Below are 20,696 nucleotides of genomic sequence, written 5' to 3'. Positions count from 1 at the left end.
TTTTTTTGAGCAAAATGATGTATTGAGAAAAATTAATAAATAGTAATAAAAAATTGATTTTTTAAAGAAAAACGACTTATACGCATTTTTTAACACATACATTTAATGTCCGTTTAACTATTTTCGATATTTATTTAGATCATTCGATATCTCTACAATATAGTTCTCAAAATGAGTTTCGAGAGAATGTAAAACATTTATAATTCGTATAATCGTCAACGAAATTTTAAAGTTAGCTTGTTATCGAAAATTTTGAAATATATATATAAATATTATTTTGTTAAAATTGAAAAATTAAGTCTTATTTGAAAGAGAAAATAATAAAAAAGAAATTTAAATAAATTGATAAAAAGAACAATTACTTATAATATAAAAAAAAATTATAAACTTTGTCTCCATGCACCATGCCTCCATGCATGGAGACATTTGCCTCTGTGCACGGAGGCTTCAGTAAAAAAATTTTATTTTTATTTTTATTTTTTCCCTCCGTGCACGGAGACAGTGTCTCCGTGCATGGAGACTAATGTCTCCGTGCACGGAGGCTTTTACTCCATGCACGGAGATATTACTTTTTTTTTACTGTGTAGTTTTACGTTATAATTTTTTTTTTCAATTTAAAATTCTCTTTAATTATTTTCTTTTCAAATTTTTTACTTACAAGTAATATGTTGTAAAAAAAATTCTATTGCATTTATCTCTATCTTTTTTTTTTTATATATAAAAGTGATATTTTTCTTATATCCCTACTATATATATCTATATCGGAGTGGGGGAGGAATGGAAATTGCGCGCTGCAGTAAATTTGGAGGTAGCGTACAATAAAATAAAATATATATCAAGCAAACGACGTCGTTTTTGGCCTCCAATTGAAAAAACAAAACAAAACAAAACAAAAATACTATAGTAAATATGGATCAAGATACTGTTGCTTTCTACAGTGCCATCACATTCTTCTTTTTATATAATAAGGATAAATTATCTTTTCTTATTTTGATAATATATGGGCTACAACCCAACAAATTAGTTGACTTCACGTCAACCTTTTTGGCAGCGGGCTTAAGATCAATAGGATGTCAAGTCAATGATTAGAAGTGGTCTAGGGATTTTGGGATCCAGTGTGACTGCCACCCCATCAATCTCGAAACTAATTTCTAATATATTATTAATAAAAGACGTAAATATCGTTCAATATCTTCTTTATCAAAAATTGATTAACAATTTTGTATCTGAAAAATGTAACGATATTAATATAAGAAATATTTCAAAATCACTTCTTTTAGAAGCTCTCAAACTTTGAAGATATTTACATTTTCAATAAGTAACATAGTTAATTCGGCCCAATACCTTAAAATATTTGTAGCTATTACCTCGTCCATATTGAAGTTATAAAAATACAAGTTAGGAAGTCGTTATCGAAAATATCATCGTATCAATGTATTTTGTATTCAATTAAATAATAAATATGCTTCATAAATAAATGACTCTTGAAAAAAAAAGTAGATAAATTAAAGTTTTACTTGTCAATGAGTCAGTAACTCATATTTGGTCACCTTGCACGACATATCTGTCATGTCATCTGAGAACTCACCAAATCTTTAACAATCATGACTTCCTGAGATGTTGTAATTAGTGGAGTGAACAATCTCATGTCCAATAAGCAGAACATAGTGCACATGTGTGTTGTACATTCAATTATGTACAATACTTCAAGTACACATGTACAAGAGGGGTTATTCTTGGAGTAGATAAGGGTGTCCATTTTAGACACATGGGTGCTTGCACATCGGGTGTCCATTTATGTAAGGGGTTACATACTCCAAGGATAATTCGTTCAAGAATGCTAAACAAGTATAAGCATGCTAGCCAAGCTCATTTTCACAAGTTCAAGAATGCAAATGACAAATACAAGAGTTAGCATATCATACTTGAATGCTCAATAACCAATAAGAGTTAGCAAGTAATGTGCTGATCCTTTACCACGATCGCACAGAAAAATCAAGTACACTACTTTTCTATTGTCAGTCTTGCAATAACATATTGCTCTCGATACATTGCCCTGAATCATCGTCTCGACTTCCTTCATTATGTTTCCTTATCATCTTCTCAAACCGATTCAATAGCAAGCCCCATCTCTCTTCCAATTTACCGTCGTAATTAGTTTCCATTTGTCCAAGAATCGACCGCTCGAATACCACTTGATAAGTTCCAGTTCCATGGCAGCTCAACACAGAATCAAAGAAACAATACGGAAGAAGATTCAGTTCAAGAAGAATTCACCAGAATGTATATAGATTTATTTATGTTGACATCAATTGGTAAATGGAAATTGTAATACAGAAATTCAGTAACACTCTCTAACTATATTGCTCTGTAATTAATAACAAGAAATAAAATGCATTTGGTTTTTTGAGAGACCCAAGTCTACACTCAATTTCTGCTCCCTTTCCTCTCTGTTTGCCGAACTATTTATAATGGTTATCTAACTAATTCTCCAGCTACCTTTGTTACTTGCACGTGCTGCTAACTATCCCATTCATTTCCCTTTTCTGCCGTTGTTATTTTATTATGTGAGTTGGGATCTATCAGATTGATGTATAAAGCATGGACATTAAAAAAAAAAAAAAAAACTTTTTTTTCAATCTTTCTTTCCTTTAATCTTTTATGGACATGTATAATTAAAACTTATTTTTTTATTTATTATATTCCATTTATTTTTCTTTCTCTCTCTTATTATTTATCTCTATTTCTATAAAAAAAAATTAAATTGGATTCTTATAACTTTTTTTCTTTTTTCATTCATTTTTTGAGAAAAATACCTATTTTTTTTATTAAATTATGAAAATTTATAATTAAATTTAAATATATTAATTTTTTATTTATTTTTAAAAGTATACTATACTAATAATATTAAATCCTATATATATATGTATACTTTTGATTATTAATTATTTAATTAAAGTCTTAAATTTTTATTTTTTCAAATTCTTTTTTATTATATGGGAAGAAGAAGTGGAAGTAAAAGAGGAATTATGAAAACTAACATCTCGTATGTCAGAATCTCACACCTGATCCATGTGAATTCTATTTCAAATGAAAGTCTTCAAAAGTCTTTTGAATTCTACAAAAGTCTATAAAATTTTAAAATGAAAATCCATAGAAGTCTACGAAAGACTTCCACTAATTCCATGCAAATCTTTAAAAGATCCAAGAAATCTACAAAAGTCATCACTTAAAAAAAGTCCATCAAAATTTTCAAAAGTCCCAATTGAATACACCCCCCTTAGCATAACAAAATGGTCTTCTGACAACTTAACTTAATAGTCATAATCGAAAACTCTCATTGGAATGAGAGTAACGAAAACTTGATGACACGGTGTAATGAAATGAATACACATCACAACTTGACATACTCTACAATACTATGATGCCTTATTGCTCAAATATACAACTAGAACTGTTCTAGTGAACATTTTATCAATGGCTTCCTTTCAACAACATGTAAGGTTCAAGTTGCTAAAGTGGTAGCTTCACAGCTGTCATGCACACAGGCTAAGACATCTTTGTAGTCCCTTGAGATAGTGAAAGAATCGTACACCTTTCCATCACTACTCTTCTTGTATTCGAAAAGAAGGGACGAGTGGTTAAATGCAGTTAATTTGACAAATCCAAAATCATAATCCTTATAGAGACTCCAAGCAGTTTCAAGGGGACTAAACTCTGACAAATGGCTCCCTCCTCCACCAACAACAGCGTGTATTGTCCCATTCACAGTGCCAGAGTAATGTGATATTTCAGAATTCACACACTGATTCTGCACGAAAGGATCAACAAAGCTTGAATATGAGGCAAAATTCAAGATCCAGTCTATAGAAGCTAACTTACCTCTTAAATAAAGATATTTGACACAAACCTAATTAGAAAAAAATAAAAAAATCAAAATCCTAGAGCATATGGAAACAGGGTTACTACACAGTTATAAACAGTATTGCATAGTATAATAGAATATATTTAATTTATATTTTGTCTTTAATTCTATCTAGTGCAATCTAGCCTAGCATTCTAAACATGCCACAAGGATTTACCTGGTAAATTGGGCAAATTCTTTCGTAATTGTGGACATGGCCAAAGAATGCAATGTCCACCTTGTACTTTTGCCAAAGCTTTTCTAAGCTTTCCCTTCCCATGGGCTCTTCAAATGAACCTTCCAATCCGTACCAATCATTAGAAGAATAACCAAGGACCCTATGAGCAGCAAAGATCAACCAAGGTTGTTTTCGCCTGTCAGCTTGTGCAAGGCAACGTTCAATAAACCTGTATTGTTCAGTCCCCTCTCTCCAATCGTGCTCAGTATCGGCTATGCAGAAGTGGAACATACCGTAATCTGTTGAGTACCTGAAAAATAAGTATACGAGTCATTTTTTGACATCAGATGTGATAAACGTGCAAGATGCAACCCCAACAACAAGTAATCATTTTCCAAACTCTAGTCTTTTGCTTGGTAAATAAAGTATTAGTTACCAAAACTTGGCTCTATTTTCTGCTGGAACGTAGAACATGGTCTCAGCTAGCACACCACATTCACCACCAGAATCAGGAGTGTCATAAAAGGATCCTGAACCAGGCCAATCTCGCTCGTGATTGCCACTGTATTAATGAATTGTTATTACACACTTTGAATATTTGGACAAGAGAAAATGCTATTAATGTGCTATAAAATGTTAAAAACACACCTTGCAATCATATAAGGCACAGTTGATGCTATGGGTTCCACCTGTGCTGTGAATTGGTCCCATTGTGAGATATAGCCATTTGCATATGGGAGATCTCCTATATGCATGACTATGTCAAAGTTCTTGAGATCCTTAATGAGTTGATCAGTGGTATTCAAAGAGCCAGGTTGATAATCGCTATACTCATTTGAACCATCACGTTCCGCCTGAAAAATCATCTAACTAAATTAAGGATCTGAGCAAACAATGAGTTCTCAGCATTAGATCTTTTCAAATTCTTTGAATGGTATACACTCTTTCTATCTTAGTTCACTAATTTTTTCCAGTTGGAATATAAGAGAAGCATGCCCTTTTTTTTTTTCAAATTAATTCTCAATATACCTTCCCCATGTCACCAAATATTATGACACGTTGCAGTGAGTCTTGTCCTGGATATGGAGACGATCTGAACGAGTACATCTTGCTCCAAACAATGGAGCCATTAGTTAACAGGTGACCCAACCTATACGTATGTCTGGAAAAAAATTCATTGTAGCGTCAGTCAAGAATTTCTAAATAATTGGTGCTTACAGAAATTTATGTATTTCTAAAACATCGAACCTTAGGAAACTTACTTAATATTTGGCCACAAATCCTTTAAGTGACTCATATGTATGAAACCAGGATCACGCCAGCCAACTGTACTTGCAGGTGGACCTACAAACCAATTTTAGGATCCTTCTCAGATGCAGTCCGTTAACAATATTGTTTTATGTTTAATAAATGTATATGAAAAGGAGACCATCTTATAGATTTAATTAACATTTGTTCTTTAACATTAAACTAAGAGACAAAATGCTGTAGATTCAGAGAGAAAACATAGCCAACAAAATAAAAGACCATGATATTTGAAGTATGAAATCTTCATATAGAATTGGACAAAAAACTTTCTATGAAATTGGAAATGTCCATCCGTTTGTAGTTTTGGGTGTATTATCAGTGCCCGCCCTAACTATAAGTGGGGTAGGCGATTGCCTAAGGCTACACTTTGGTGAGGGCCCCAAAAAATTATTATTTTTTATTTTACTTGTATTTTTACATATATATATATATATATGGTCCCATATTTAAAATTGGTCTAAAGCCCCCAAAATCTCAGGTCAACCTTGTGTATTATGTATTGAAACCTAACTTAATTCCCATAAAGAAAATATTTCAAGCTAAGGTATTTATTGATCCAATAATTTACATTCCTATCCAACAAACATAACTTCTAAATCCAACAAAATCTAATAAGAAAAATTCTTCACAAGTATCATCTGTCGAGCAACCAAACAATACCCTCATAAGCCAGAACTTGTGAGTAGTTAAAGTATGCCTTATGAACTTGTTTACCCGTTTTTTATACCTTTAACCAATTCCGAGTTCATAGAATCCCCCTTTTTGTCTAAATTTGTAACACAATATGTTAGCAAGAATTTGGTCATAGAAGTTAAATCATACCGCACATGCTGTTTTGCTCAAATGTTAATGTTCCAGCCGGTGAGCGCTTTTGCTCTTTACCCTTCCAACCCCATTCCACGAAAGGAATGGCTTCATCTATATTATAGCCACTTGTCCAAGTTACTGTCATCTGCAAAGTGTAATTCAGGTGAAAAAAAAAGGAAGAAGAAAAAGAAAAAGTATAGTTCAGTTCTGCAAGAAAGTAAGGTCTATTTAAGACATTAATGGCATGGTTGGGTGCAATATTAAGTTGGGAAAATTGCAGTTGAGGTATCAAACCTTTCGTTTATTAGTAGACTTTGCTCAAACCTTTAATTTGTGTCACCGGAGGTACCAAACCTTCAAAAAATTTACACCCGGAGTCCAAATTGACAGAAATCGTTAATTTGACTGTTATTGACCAAAAATTAAAGGTCTAACTAATTGTTGACTGATTTTTAAAGGGGCAAATGTGTAACTTTACATTTTCATACAAAAAAATTATATAAAAGAACTATATTTAAAATCAAAAAATAAAAAACTCCAATCATCATCTCCACTCACCCCCCCTCCACATCCCCACCCCCATGAAAACCAAAAACCAATTTGGTAAATAAACAAAACTAGTTTGTACTTTTAGAATGACTAGCTCCAAAAATGGCCTGTGAGAGGAGAAGGAGAGGATATAGTGAGGATATTTGTAGGATTTGAGTGGTTGTTTAGGAAGAAATGGAATTGAAGGTTTCAAGGGAATAGAGTAAAAGGGGGCAAAAAAAAAAAAAAACAAAAACAAAAACAAAAACAAAAACAAAAACCAGTAAATGAAATGGGCATTTGATAGGTTTTTATCTTCTTTCTCCCAAAAAGTAGTCATACAAATGCACTGGTATTCAATGAGTTCTTATCAATGGGCAAAGAAGGGTTTTTATTTTCTTTCTTCCAGATTTTACTGATTTTTGGAGAGTGGGGAAAATGAGTTGCAAGGTTTGAAATTAGTTTTTGAGATTTCAATCAAGCTACCGGGCGAGGGAGAAGAAGTCAGTGAGATTCCAACTTTGATTTTATTGGGAAATACCTGGTTTTTGGTGGGTAGAGAAGATGACTTTTAGTTTTGGGTGGGTGGAGAAGATGACTATTTTTTATTTTTTTATTCTTTTTATTTAAATTTTTTATATGAAAATGTAAAGTTACACATTTACCCCGTTAAAAATAGTCAACAATTGGTCAGATATTTAATTTTTGGTCAATAACAGTCAAACTATCGGTTTCTGTCAATTTGGACTCCGAGTGCAAATTTTTTGAAGATTTGGTATCTCCGGTGGCACAAACTAAAGGTTTGGGCAAAGTCTACTAACAAACGAAAGGTTTGGTACCTCGACTGCAATTTCCCTATTAAATTTTGCTTGGCAGAAGAACAAACAAAACTTTAGCTTCCTTTTTTTTTTCTCAACAATACTATCCAATTCTCCAAGGCAAACATGTTATAAGTGTGACAAAATATGCAATTACATCAAATTAGGATTAAAAAATTTGTAATCGACCAACAAAAGCTTTTAAGACAGCAGCAAATCTAAGGTAACAAACAAAGATTCATGTTCAAGTCAAGATTGAGCTATACAGGATGAAATAACACATTAAAACATAATTATTGACTAACATCAATCTGGATAACTTACTTCATCCCAAGATTTCCCATGAGCAAGACGAGGATAAACTGGCGCTTTAGGATTTGCAAAAGCTATGGAATTTGATATTGCTTTGAGTTTTGGCTGCAATGGAATTAGGAAACAGGATAAAAACAAACATAAGCAAATATACCACATGAATAGGAAGAGAACATAAGCTATCTTTAGTTTTTTGTGTCCAAGTTAAATCTGGCTAAGTTGGACGAAGGAGTTAATGGTAAAATGAATTTTAACTGCAATGATCATTTCTATCTCCAGTTACTGTGATGCATCTTTTATATCATCAAAGACATCCTAACAAAAAGTGAAGAGAACTCAAGAATAACAGAAAAAATGACTACATACATTTGACAATCCACCTGCAAACAACGCAAAGGAGAAATCTTCTCGCTGATTGATCAACTGGAACCTTACTGAAGCTTTCTTAGTTGACGTGTAATCAGGATTCGAGTGATTTGCATACTTGTACTGTAAGAATCCCGTTGCAAGACATCAGTTAGAGAAAGCAAAAAACATGATACATTTTCTGAATCTTTAGTATTATGGCTTGTTTTGTACACACCTTTATTGGGGCAGAGCATGTATATGGAGCTTGTACTTCACTGTTATTTTCCACTATACAATTCGATGCACTGTCAATTTTCCCAACAGTTTTTAATCAACCATGTAAAACAATGCGAAGAATTCAAATTTCACAACTAATATATGCACGATCATGGTTCTTAACCGATTGCAGGGACAGAATACGCGAAAAACCGAGGTCAAAGGGTAAGTATTATAACACGGACAAACTAGAAATAGCCAGAAGGCTATAATAAAAGAGTAACAGGAGATTACTTGAATTTTGCTGGAGAAAAAACTCCAATCCAGTCATCATTAGAAGGTTCTTCATTTACAAAATCCACAACGACCCATGCAGTGTCTTCGCCCTGTTACCATGTCAAACAAAAACATTGGCCTCTAACTATAATGCAAATTCAAAAACTCAGTGTGAACTTATAGTTATCCGTAAACAAAAATTGCAAATAGATTTTCAAATTATAACTGAATTCAAGAAGCAATGCACTTGTGCAGTAAGTCATGATACTATTATCGATTAATAACAAAATTTGCTTACTTTGAGTCCGAGAAGAAGAGGTCTGGCTTGAATGGAGGCAAAATCACTAAGAGCAAGTGTGGTTTTATGGATTGCAATCTTTGATAAAGGCTGTTCTCCTATAGCACCAGCTGAACTACCAACTACACTTCTCAAATGACCAAAAGCGTCAGTGCAGTGGAAGTTCACTAAGAGACCAAAAATCAACACCACCACCATTAAGAGGTTTTTCATTGTATTTACTTTGGACGTAATGATTCAAGAGAGGATTTTCCTCTATTTATTAGTGGAGATTTCCCTTTCTTAGCTGGACGAATTGTTTTATATATTTGTTTATAGCTTATGATTGCATATTGAAATCAAGAAATTAGCTCAATCTCGATTAGTCAATCGATTATTTAAATATGAGTAACTGTGAATTCACAGAAAGGTGAAGAAATGAAGAAAAATATTTACCTAGAGCTACTTTTAGGGGTAAAATGCAGGCGGCCTATGGTCTGGTTGGTCCAATGCAAAGAATCAAGAAGGTTTTGCCATTTGTACGCCGGAGGTCCCCACAATAGGGGGCCACGCCCAATAAAAAATTGCGAACCCTCCTATTGTGAGAAGACCATACACCCTGGCATACACATAGCAAAAACCTAATAAGAATCGGGTAAATTTCATTTGCCATTACTAAACTTTCATATATATATATATATATATAGTTGTTAAACTTAATTTGTCTCATTTGTGCATATATATATATATATATATATAGTTGTTAAACTTAATTTGTCTCATTTGTGCTAATAAGCATCAATTAAGTTTAAAAATTCACCAATCTGTCACATGTTGTCTATCGTCAACAAATATGGACAAGGAATCGTACACGAGTGTAAGTGAGCCTTCGAGTTTAAGTGATATTCTGAGTTGTCAATAAATGTTGACAAGGAATCCAGAGCGAACTTAGAAGTAAGTTGGTGAACATTAATAGCGTGAAGTCTTATACGTGACCTCGAATATGAAAAGCGAGCCAAAATACTTTCAAATATATAAGGTCTAAATTAGAATAAAACGTAGAGAAATAACTACCGTTAGTCCTACTGATGATTAACTACCATGTGTCGTTAGTAACCTTCAAACTCTCATTACAAGTCTATAAATAAGGGTGGCTAGGAGACAAATGAGATATGCAAAATTTAGTAACTTCATCCCGAACAGTCATTTCTCTAATTGCTCATATTTGAATATTAGATCAGAGAGTTAGGAGGGAAAGTCCTAGTCAGGTGAGAGAAATTAGTATTTTACAGTCAACATCGTCTTTCAAGTTGATAAAAATTACTTAATTACTTTATATTGTATGAGACATCTTTCATGTAATAGCTACGTGGCATTCTGACTTACCACTGTGCTACATCATAAAATTGTTAAAGATTAAAAGCAACCTATTGAACTTTAAATCTAAAGAATCGTTGTAACCTTCATTTAATGCATTTACGGTGGAAGATCGGTTATGATATGACTGTCGCTAAGCAATTTCTGTTAATTTGGTGCAAGGGAATGTGACAAAGTGGTGAATTTTGAAACAAATTGAAATTTTAAAATCCAATCAAGACAAATTATAATTTTAGTGATTTACTTGTGAGTATGCTGAAAGTTGGGCGACCTTGGATAAATTTACCTGATAAAAATAATTTACCCTTGTATTTATATTGCATTGTTAGTCAAAACAAAAGGGTTGCCTGATTTTTTTAGCTTATCCTTTTCAGATAAATCTACCCCCATAAATAATTTTTGCACTATAACTTTCAATAATTGAGTTAAACGTGTGATTAAATAGAAATATAAAATTAAGGGAATAATAATATATTCCCTACGCATCTCCACTAAACTCTATGATTGAAGTCAAAGGAAAGATCACATCTTCATTTTGGCATTTTCATGTGGAAGATGGTAATGTCACTAATTCTTTATTGATCAAATTTAAAAATAATTTACTTAATTAATTTTTTTTACCCTATTGTTAAAATATGTTACATTTTTTTTTTTACCCTATTTTTTACTTTGAGTTAAACGTGTGATTACATTTTTTTACTTTGCTCCAATGAGTTCAAAATAATGAGCCAAAGATGACTACTAGAAGTTGATTAACTCAATTTTTTTTTTCTTTTATTCTAACTTGGTGTCACCTCTTTCGAGTTATATCAAGCTTCATCAGAATAGAAACTTGGTACCATTTCGAAGTTTTTATTCGAACTTCGCAACTCATTGTAGATTGAGAAAAACATTAAACAATGATTACATCACGTTGTTGGATAAAAAATATCGGATGCAGCGATATTAAAATGTTTGGTACATGAAGTCACGATCTGATAGATATCTTTCATGCGTGGATGACCATTATAGGAGATTCTTAAAAAAGAGCCAAAGAAGACGGTTAGAAATGAATTTAATAATCTAACTTATTATCTTCTAATTTCCATCATAGCATCATCATTTTTGATTATTTTAAAATACATTCTTCACTTCTCGGTGTAAGATCTTGGTACCTATTTGAAGTATTCATAGTGAACTTCGCAAAGCATCTTTCGAATTTATAAATTGTGAAACATATATTCAACTCTATTTTTAACCGTGTAACGCAAGCCTAAACGCCACAAAGCAAGCACCTTTTTCTTTTTCTTTTTTTATTTTTTACAAAAATTCTGTCCAAATTTTTTTTTTCTTTTTGAGGTCAAATAAACTAATTTAACAAAAAGAATCATTACTAATGGTCTAAGGATAATTAAAGTAATAATAAATATAGAGAAACATCATATTGCGACTTTGTTTTGTTTAGAGTCCTAGACAAACCCGTAAGATTTGAGGCTTGAAGTTGCCGTCTTGCCGAATCCTGCACCTTTTAGAACTTTCGAAAAACCATTAATCACTCGTTGTGGAACATGAAGTCCACTACCACCTAGAGTGGAGTTGATCACCATTGGTGATACATTACTCTAATTTCAGAGACCATATTTAGTGGACAATATAAACTTTCAAGGAACAATTTGCAATTTTACCCAAACTTCAGTGACCAAATGTGAAATTAACCCACAATTAAACATTTGGCAACTTAACATTATTGTCTATTGTCTTTTTTTTCCCACAATCTGTAACTTAATCACTACAATACCTTATTTCACGAAAAAACAAGAATTTGTCCTATCGAACAATATCAATGGGTTCCTTCCAGTAAATACGTGTTGTTCAAGTTGCTAAAGTGATTGCTTCACAGCCGTCATGCACACAAGCTAAAACATCTTTGTAGTCTCTTGAGATAGTGAAAGAATCATACACCTTTCCATCACTGCTTTTCTTGTATTCGAAAAGAAGAGACGAGAGGTTAAACGCTGTCAATTTGACAAAACCAAAATCATAATCCCGGTACAGACTCCAACTAGGGGTAACCGAACTGAACTCCGACAAATGGCTCCCTCCTCCACCAACAACCACATGTATTGTCCCATTCACAATGCCAGAGTAGTGTGATCTTTCCGAATTCACGCATTGGTTCTGCAGAAAAGAATTAGAAAAGCTTCAACAATGGGAAAAGTGCAAGAAATCGGTCCATAAAAGTTAATCTAGTCACTTAAAGATATTTTATGCAAAATTAACAAGGAAAAAATAGTCTAGAGCATGTAGAACAGCAACATTTCAAATTATTTTTCTTCATTAATCCTATCCAGCGTAGTGCAGTCAAGTGTAGCATTTCAAACATGCCACAGAGGTTTACCTGGTAAATTGGGCAAGTTCTTTCATAATTGTGGACATGGCCAAAGAACGCAATGTCAACCTTGTACTTTTTCCAGAGCTTTTGCAAGCTTTCCCTTCCCATTGGCTCTTCAAATGAACCTTCTAATCCATACCATTTGTCAGAAGAATATCCAAGGACCCTATGAGCAGCAAAGATTAACCAAGGCTGTTTTCGCCTATCCGCTGATGCAAGGCAATCTTCAATAAACTTGTACTGCTCGGATCCCTCTCTCCAATCATGCTCAGTATCTGCTATGCAGAAGTGAAACATACCATAATCTGTTGAGTACCTGTGAACGAGTATATATGTCATTTTTCAATTTACATAGAAGACACAGTCCCAATAACAAATTATGTAAGTTTTACTACTAAAAAAGGAACTCCATAGCCTTAGAGGAAAATAGTTAAATCCATTTAGCAAGCTACTTTTCTTGATATACTGTGGAGCCTAACTACATTGTAAATTTTCCCTGCTAAGGGTTTTCCGAGCAAAGACATCGTGGTTAACTCTTTATCCAACAGTATATTGCGTGGTCTGATTAGGTCACCCTAATATTCATATCAAAAAGTATTTTAAGAAGAAGATGGGGGGAGAACATTTTTGGGTGGACAAAACTAAGAGGTGTATGACAAATCTTATTATCTCCTCCTTTGTTATAGTGAAAAATCTATGCAAAAAGTAGATGTAGCTCAAATACTGAGGCGAAGTATTATAAATCTGAAACTGCAACAATAAGTAGATGTAGCTCCTATGGCTAGCATATCTTTACATACAAGAAGAGTCAAATTATTATGATCAAGATAAAACAGGGCTCAGAAGATAAAAATCAGCTTTCCAACTTTTTACTTTAGAAAAGAATAAATCAGTTACCAAAACTTGGCTCTATTCTCTGCAGGAACGTAGAACATAGTCTCTGCTAGCACACCACATTCACCACCAGAGTCTGGAGTGTCATAAAAGGATCCTGTCCCAGGCCAATCACGCTCATGATTGCCACTGTGGAACAAGTTGATATGTAACATTGTAAAAATTTGGCCATGATAAAAAGTTATATCAAAAAATACGAAATGCATTATCACATGATATATGAACACACCTTGCAATCATATAAGGCACAGTTGATGCTATGGGTTCCACCTGTGCCGTGAATTGGTCCCATTGTGAGATATAGCCATTTGAATATGTGATGTCTCCTATATGGAAAACTATGTCAATGTTCTTTACATCCCAGATGAGTTGATCGGTGGTATTCAGAGAGCCGGGCTGATAATTGCTATATTCATTTGAACCGTCACGTTCTGCCTGAAAGTCATAGTATCTCATGTTAAATGCATTAAACACAGTCAAATAACTTATATACATAAAAATAAGTGAACTACGTTAACGGTTTGAGCACAGGAAAATAATTTGGCAAGGACTTTCAACACGCCTCATCACTAGATGGCAAAGACACACTATGTTAGTTCATAATCATCACAACAGCTGAAGATGCCCTTAGTTAGTTAAACATTATTTCTCACAAGAAGCTCCATAATCTCTTCATTTGACTCGAATCTTTTCAGATTATTTGAATGGGGTAAAGTCTTTCTATCTTCTTTCAGTATTTCTAGTAGGGACAGAGAAAAGAAAAGATATACTTATTACAAAATTAATGATCAATATTACCTTCCCCATGTCACCAAATATTATGACTCGTTGCAGTGAGTCTTGTCCTGGATATGGGGACGATCTGAACGAATACATCTTGCTCCAAATGTAGGATCCATTTCTTAATAGGTGACCCAATTTGTACGTATATCTGGAATTGCAGCAACAGTAGAGAATAACTATATTATTGATGCCTGCTAGAATTTTTTTCTTATAAAACGCAGATGCTATGGAAACTTACACAGTATTTGGCCACAAATCCTTTAAGAAACTAGTATGTATGAAACCAGGGTCACGCCAGCCAACTGTACGTGCCGGTGAACCTACAGACCAATTTGAGTATTCTTATCAGATGCATTTCAGTCATCACATTGTTTTATGTTTACTAAAATCCATAGGTATCCTAAAAAAGAGACCACCTGATAGATTTGATTAACATTTGCTCTTTAAATTGAAACCAAGGGACAAGACATCAGTGGATTGAGAGAGAAAACATAGGTAAGAAAAAAAAAGACCTTGATTCTTTAATTTATTAAATCTTAATAAAACATTGGACATAAAGCTCCAGTATGAAATTAAATTGCCTATTCATTCCAATTTTGAGTATATTTTACATTGCAACCCAAACGCTTGTACTATTCAGAAAAGGTTTTGGAGTTAAGATTGTTAGTTTTAGTCAACAATTAATTTTCAACACACATTTCATAAACTTTTCAATTACACAGTTCATTGACTTTAATCAAAATATACTAAAAACAAGATTTTTAGCTACACGAAAGAGGGGTTTTCCTGTCCAAAAAGCAAAACTTCCAGACGTAACAAAATCCAAAGAAGAAAATTATTCACAAGTATCATCAGTCAAGCAACCAAAAATACCTTCAAAAGTCCAAACTTTGGGGTAGTTAAATTATGCCTCATGAGCTAACTCGCTCCATCTACCTTTAGCTAATTACAAGGTCATCTTCAAGAAAGAAAACTTGCATATATAATCTAGAATGCTTATTCTTCCAAAACACCCAACAATCATTGGAGACAGAAAACTTGACTATATAGCACATCAGCATATCTTAGCAAGAATGTGGTCATAAAAAGTAAATCATACCGCACATGCTTTTACGCTCAAATGTTAATGTTCCAGCTGGTGAGCGCTTTTGTTTTTGACCCTTCCAACCCCATTCCACAAAAGGAATGGCTTCATCTATATTATAGCCACTTGTCCATGTTACTGTAAACTGCAAAGTGCAATTCAGATGAAGAAGTAGAAATCTAATAGTTCACTTTGCAAGAGAGTAAATTCTATTAAGACATTAATGGCAAGTTTGGTAAGGTAGATTAGACAATACTGAACAATATTAAATAAGAAAAAGAATTTGAAATTGTGTTGGTCATACTGTCCAGTATGATTTAATACTGCTTACTAAACTCAGTGAACGAAAGAGAACAATGCAATAAAATGAGGGCTAAAAGTATCTAGTTGACCGATCCAAATTTTTTAAGGTAGAGGCAAATGTAACTTCCATAAGGTAACGGACAAAGATTCATGTCCAAGTTCAATTTTAGCTACATGATGACATAAACCATTAAAAAATAAATATTGGCAAACATCAAGATAACTTACTTCATCCCAAGATTTCCCTTGAGCAAGGCGAGGATAAAGTGGTGCTTTAGGATTTGCAAAAGCTATGGAATTTGATACTGCTACAAGTTTAGGCTGCAATGGAATGCTATGGATTTAGTTCATGTGAGAGTGCCATCAAAATACTTACAAACAAACAACATTGAAATAATGATAAGAAGATGTACCAGCATGGAATACAAAAAGAACGTAAGATAATTTTAGTCCACCGAGAGCGAGATAAATGATAGCCCAAGCAACCAGCATTTCAATACTGTTTTTATATTATTGTGAATTTTAAATATGGGTAAGTTATCTGAAGATTTAAAGATTTCAATGAATTTGAACTATGATTATCATTTTAAAGAAAAGTTACTGATGCATTTTTAGAATAACAGAAATTTTCACAGATATTCAAACAATATATATAGAAACCAATTTGATATGTAATTTTCCTAAGTTTACATCAGTTCCAAACTAATTATTTCCAAACGCAAATTTACAAAGATCTAGAAATAGATGTAAACTACCAGAAGGATACAGTGGCAAGTTATATTCAGAAAGTGAAAAAATCACAAGATTTAACAGAAAAAAGTGACTTCACTTACATTTGACAATCCACCTGCAAACAATGCAAAGGAGAAATCTTCACGCTGATTGATTAACTGGAACTTTAAAGAAGCTTTCCCAGTCTTCATATAATGGGACTCGGAGAAATTTGCAAATTTGTACTGCAATGATTATATACATGCAATTTGACATCCGTTAGTAAAGGCAAAAAAATCTCACATTTTCTGATTCTTAATATTAAAACTAGTTGTGCACACACCTTTATAGGGGATGAGCATATATATGGAGCTTGATCTTTTCTGTTATTTTCATCGTAACAATTTGATGCGCTGACAATTCCCGACATTTGTTCATCATTGATACAAGAAAAATGCATAGAGTTTCAAAATTTCAATGCATAAGCTTGGATAACACAGACCAACTAGAAATAGCCAGAATGCTAAAATCAATCTACAACTGGAGCTTACTTGAATTTTGCTGGAGAAAAAACTCCAATCCAATCATCATCACCGGGTTTGTCATTTTCAAAATCCACATCGACCCATACAGTGTCCTCGCCCTGTTACCAAATCATAAACAAAAACATCATTCCCCCCATAGACCTGAAGAAGTAAGGATTGGCCTCTATTTTTATGCACATTCATTAAGAAAGAAATAGCTTTTCTATTAACTCACTAACAAATCGCTTTTACAGGAATGGGGCCACTTAAAGTCAAAAACTAAGTGCGAACTTTTAGTTCCCTTTTAACAGAAAAATTGCATAGTTGATTTTCGAATTTTAACTAAACACAATTAGTAATGCACTTAGGAAGGAAATCATGATCCTATTATGGATTAAATCCTAATCCCTACTTTCAAATGAAACAAGAAACTAAATAAATTACAAGTAGAATTATAGTAGCAAATTTTCTTCACAGCTCACTTGCACCCAAAAACCGCCTCTAAAAGATCCTTTACATGTGTAGGAATATTATGTCAATACAGCAAGATTAATGGCCACACAGTCCAACAGATACTAGTTTACAATTCTGAAACTTTTAATAAAGCAAAGAGCCAACACACAAAATGAGAAAAACAAAAACCACAACTTAATTGGCAAACGCAAAAGAACAGAGAGATTATGTGAGATGAAACCCATGTGAATAGCAGAAATTTACTTACTTTTATGCCAAGAAGAAGAGGGGTGGCTTTAATGGAAGCAGAATCCCGAAGAGCAAGTTTAGTTTTATGGATTGCAATCTTTGATAAAGGTTGTTCTCCAATAGCACCAGCTGAACTACCAACTACACTATTCAAATGACCAAAAGCAGCAGCGCCATGGAAGATCACTAAGAGACCCAAAATCAAAAACACGTGCTTCATTGTTTGATTATTGGAGGTACTGATTCAAGCGACTAAGAGAATTATTGTGAATCTTTATTAATGGAAATTCCCGTTGTTTGCAGGAAATTTTGATTTATGTATCTGTTTTTACAGATTGGATATTGAAATCTAGAACAGTTTGACTTCAGAGAAAGACGTAGAAGTTCAGGCGGAACCGGCCTCCGTTCTGGATATTCCAATGCAAGGAATAAAAATTGGGCAAATTTCATCAGAGGTCACTGAATTTAAAAAAAAATCTATATTGACATCAAATTTTAATTTTTCTCAATTGGACAAGTGAACTTCAATTTTATTTCAATTGTGTAACTAAACTTTAATTTAGCTTCAAATTGCATCACTCGTCATATTTTAGTCTCTCAAATTGTTAAAATTGTTTAATTGATAGTTATTTAGCAGATCTTTCACATAATTGTTGTATCGCATCAACACAACACTATAATATAAGAACAATGCTTGATGCACAATTATTTTGACAACAACACGCCACTTGATATGTTGTTATTGAACAATTAAAAAAATAATTTTATCTTTTCAGCTAACAATTTTTTGCCACAAACAACATTGTTGACAATGTTGTACAAAAACATTGTACACATAGATTAATTCATAATATAAAAATTAAAAAAATGCATCCTTTAATCTTTTAACTAAAAGATATAATCATAACTCATGTTTTGCCATTTTGTTTCAAAGTGCAATGTAATGTTTAAGGAAGATCGATTTATCCACTAAGCAATTTATGTTAGTTTAGGAGACAAAAAGGTAACGAAATGTGACAAAGTGGTGGATTTTGAAACAAAGTTAGAGTTCAATGACTCAATTCAAACAAATTAAAGTTTAATGATTCAATTGTGACTTTTCTGAAAGTTCAATGTACTCAGATGAAATTTAACCTATTTTTGAACTTTACAACTTTCAATTAGTGTGTAAAGGGCTAAATTTTAAATTGCTATTCGCAGCAGCCGAGGGTGTCATTAAATAGAGTTATATAAAACTAAAGCAAAGAATAATAATATATTCCCTACGCATCTCTCTAATAATAAAAAACTTCAGTATTTGGGTTATCTAAGTTTGTACGCATGGACGAGATTAAGCTTCCGTTTGATTTTCATTTTTTGACCACAAAAATGAAAAATATGATCGTTATTCATCACATCAAGCCACTATATTTGACTTTATATATCTTGTACAGATCCCGTAACTACTATATTTTTCATTCTTATTTTTAAAAAAATGAATATCAAACGGGGCCTCAATGTTTTATTGAATCTAAAAACGTATTTTCGTACTTGAGTGCGTCACGGTATTGACGAAGACACAGCTCTTGATTGACTCAGATTTTAATAAATTTTAATTTCAGTCAAAATCAAATAATTAATATTAATCACATTTTCATGGGTTCCACAACTTTTCAAACATGTATTTCAAATTTTTTTTTTTTATAAAGATCTACTAAAAATCTAATTTTAATATCCATCAAACACCATGTAATGTCTCAAGGAAAGCATTTTTGCATTATTGTACTCTATACAGTTAATCCAATTTTCGTACATAAGGAAAGCATTTTCGCATTATCGTACAAATCCTCATCAAGCTCTTAAAATGTCCAATTCTTTTCATCAAATACTTGAGTTCAGTTAGAATATTACTTTTATTATGAAATTCAATGATGTTCTAAATTAGAGAGAACAAAAGAGATAAATTAATAAATTTGTATGTATTATTTAGAAACAATGCCTTATATTTATACTGTCCAAAATAAGATTTATAATTGGAATAAAATAAATATTCTAGAATAGATAAAACTTATCTATTTATCATGATAATACTAAATAATCATTAATAACTATCTCATTATTTTACAACACTCCCCTTTGATGATTATTTGCACAATAACTGTACCATTTGAAACATTGTTTGACAAAAAAATTGATTGGACAAAAATACAAATAATAAAAAAGAGAATAATTTGGAGTAATAAAATGCTATTTCCTAAAAACCTTATCGAAAAAATTCAGTGAGACAAATTCTGATTGAAGGAAAAAATAGTACAACTACTCCCCCTGATTTCAATAAATGAAAATTCTTGTGTCAGTTGATCCATGTCTTGTACGTTTGGTCTTCAATATTACAATTTTTGGTGAAATATGTATCATGTTGTCCTGTACAATCATCAAGTAACACCATCTTCATAAGATATATTTTATCAATCTTTGATGACTGTAATAACATGATGATTCGAAAAATATTTCTTATTAATTTCTTCAAGAGTCTCATATATATCAAAATATTATTTTGAAGGTAAATATCTTGTATGTTACGGACATTCATCACACCAAAAGTATGCCTCTTTAATGAGACAATCTTTACTAATTAGTCAATTTTTATTTTGAGATTTTCACATTGGAATCGAATATATCACACTTCAAGAGTGTCATGAATTTATCAAATAATATTAACTAGTTGTTATTCCATGAATCAATTCAAAATGGATCATTTAAAGCTAGTGTATGATATTGTTGATTTATTTGGCGAGTAAATATATCAAAATAAATTATCTCTCGAACTTGTGTTTCGAATTGTCTTTTGCGATGATTTAAATAATGATGTATTTGAGTATTATTTCCGACTTTTTAATTTCTTCCCCTAACACTAAAAGAATTGTGCAATTAAATTGATAAGCAGTAAACCGATTTATGAAATAACACTCATTAAGGTTTGAGATATTATATAT

At 32.5% G+C, this 20,696-nt stretch overlaps 2 protein-coding genes across 3 annotated transcripts; both read right to left on the bottom strand.

Moving 5' to 3' along the window:
- Positions 1-3,229: 3,229 nt before the first annotated feature.
- On the bottom strand, positions 3,230-9,270 carry LOC111387576 (probable inactive purple acid phosphatase 27). Its single transcript, XM_023012147.1, has 12 exons — positions 8,994-9,270; positions 8,714-8,805; positions 8,439-8,508; positions 8,222-8,344; positions 7,868-7,960; positions 6,213-6,342; positions 5,345-5,426; positions 5,112-5,244; positions 4,731-4,936; positions 4,519-4,644; positions 4,083-4,392; positions 3,230-3,811 (listed from the first exon to the last, which is right to left on the bottom strand). Exons 1-12 carry the CDS (start codon positions 9,204-9,206, stop codon positions 3,506-3,508), a joined length of 1,884 nt encoding a protein of 627 aa, XP_022867915.1. The 5' UTR covers positions 9,207-9,270; the 3' UTR covers positions 3,230-3,505.
- Positions 9,271-12,024: 2,754 nt separating this feature from the next.
- LOC111387560 (probable inactive purple acid phosphatase 27) lies at positions 12,025-18,126 on the bottom strand. 2 transcript variants are annotated; one of them, XM_023012131.1, is made up of 12 exons: positions 17,741-18,126; positions 17,047-17,138; positions 16,839-16,908; positions 16,618-16,740; positions 16,013-16,105; positions 15,497-15,626; positions 14,636-14,717; positions 14,413-14,545; positions 13,844-14,049; positions 13,618-13,743; positions 12,727-13,036; positions 12,025-12,506 (listed from the first exon to the last, which is right to left on the bottom strand). In XM_023012131.1, the coding sequence occupies exons 1-12, from the start codon at positions 17,939-17,941 to the stop codon at positions 12,201-12,203; spliced, it is 1,872 nt and encodes a 623-aa protein (XP_022867899.1). In that variant the 5' UTR covers positions 17,942-18,126; the 3' UTR covers positions 12,025-12,200. The 2 variants fall into 2 exon arrangements, with proteins under 2 accessions (XP_022867899.1, XP_022867900.1); XM_023012132.1 differs by lacking the exon at positions 17,741-18,126 and having other exon boundaries at positions 16,839-16,878; positions 17,043-17,116.
- Positions 18,127-20,696: the final 2,570 nt, after the last annotated feature.

The sequence above is a fragment of the Olea europaea genome, unplaced genomic scaffold, assembly GCF_002742605.1.
Source record: "Olea europaea var. sylvestris unplaced genomic scaffold, O_europaea_v1 scaffold409, whole genome shotgun sequence".
Lineage (NCBI taxonomy): Eukaryota > Viridiplantae > Streptophyta > Magnoliopsida > Lamiales > Oleaceae > Olea > Olea europaea.
This window is presented reverse-complemented; position numbering and strand designations above follow the sequence as displayed.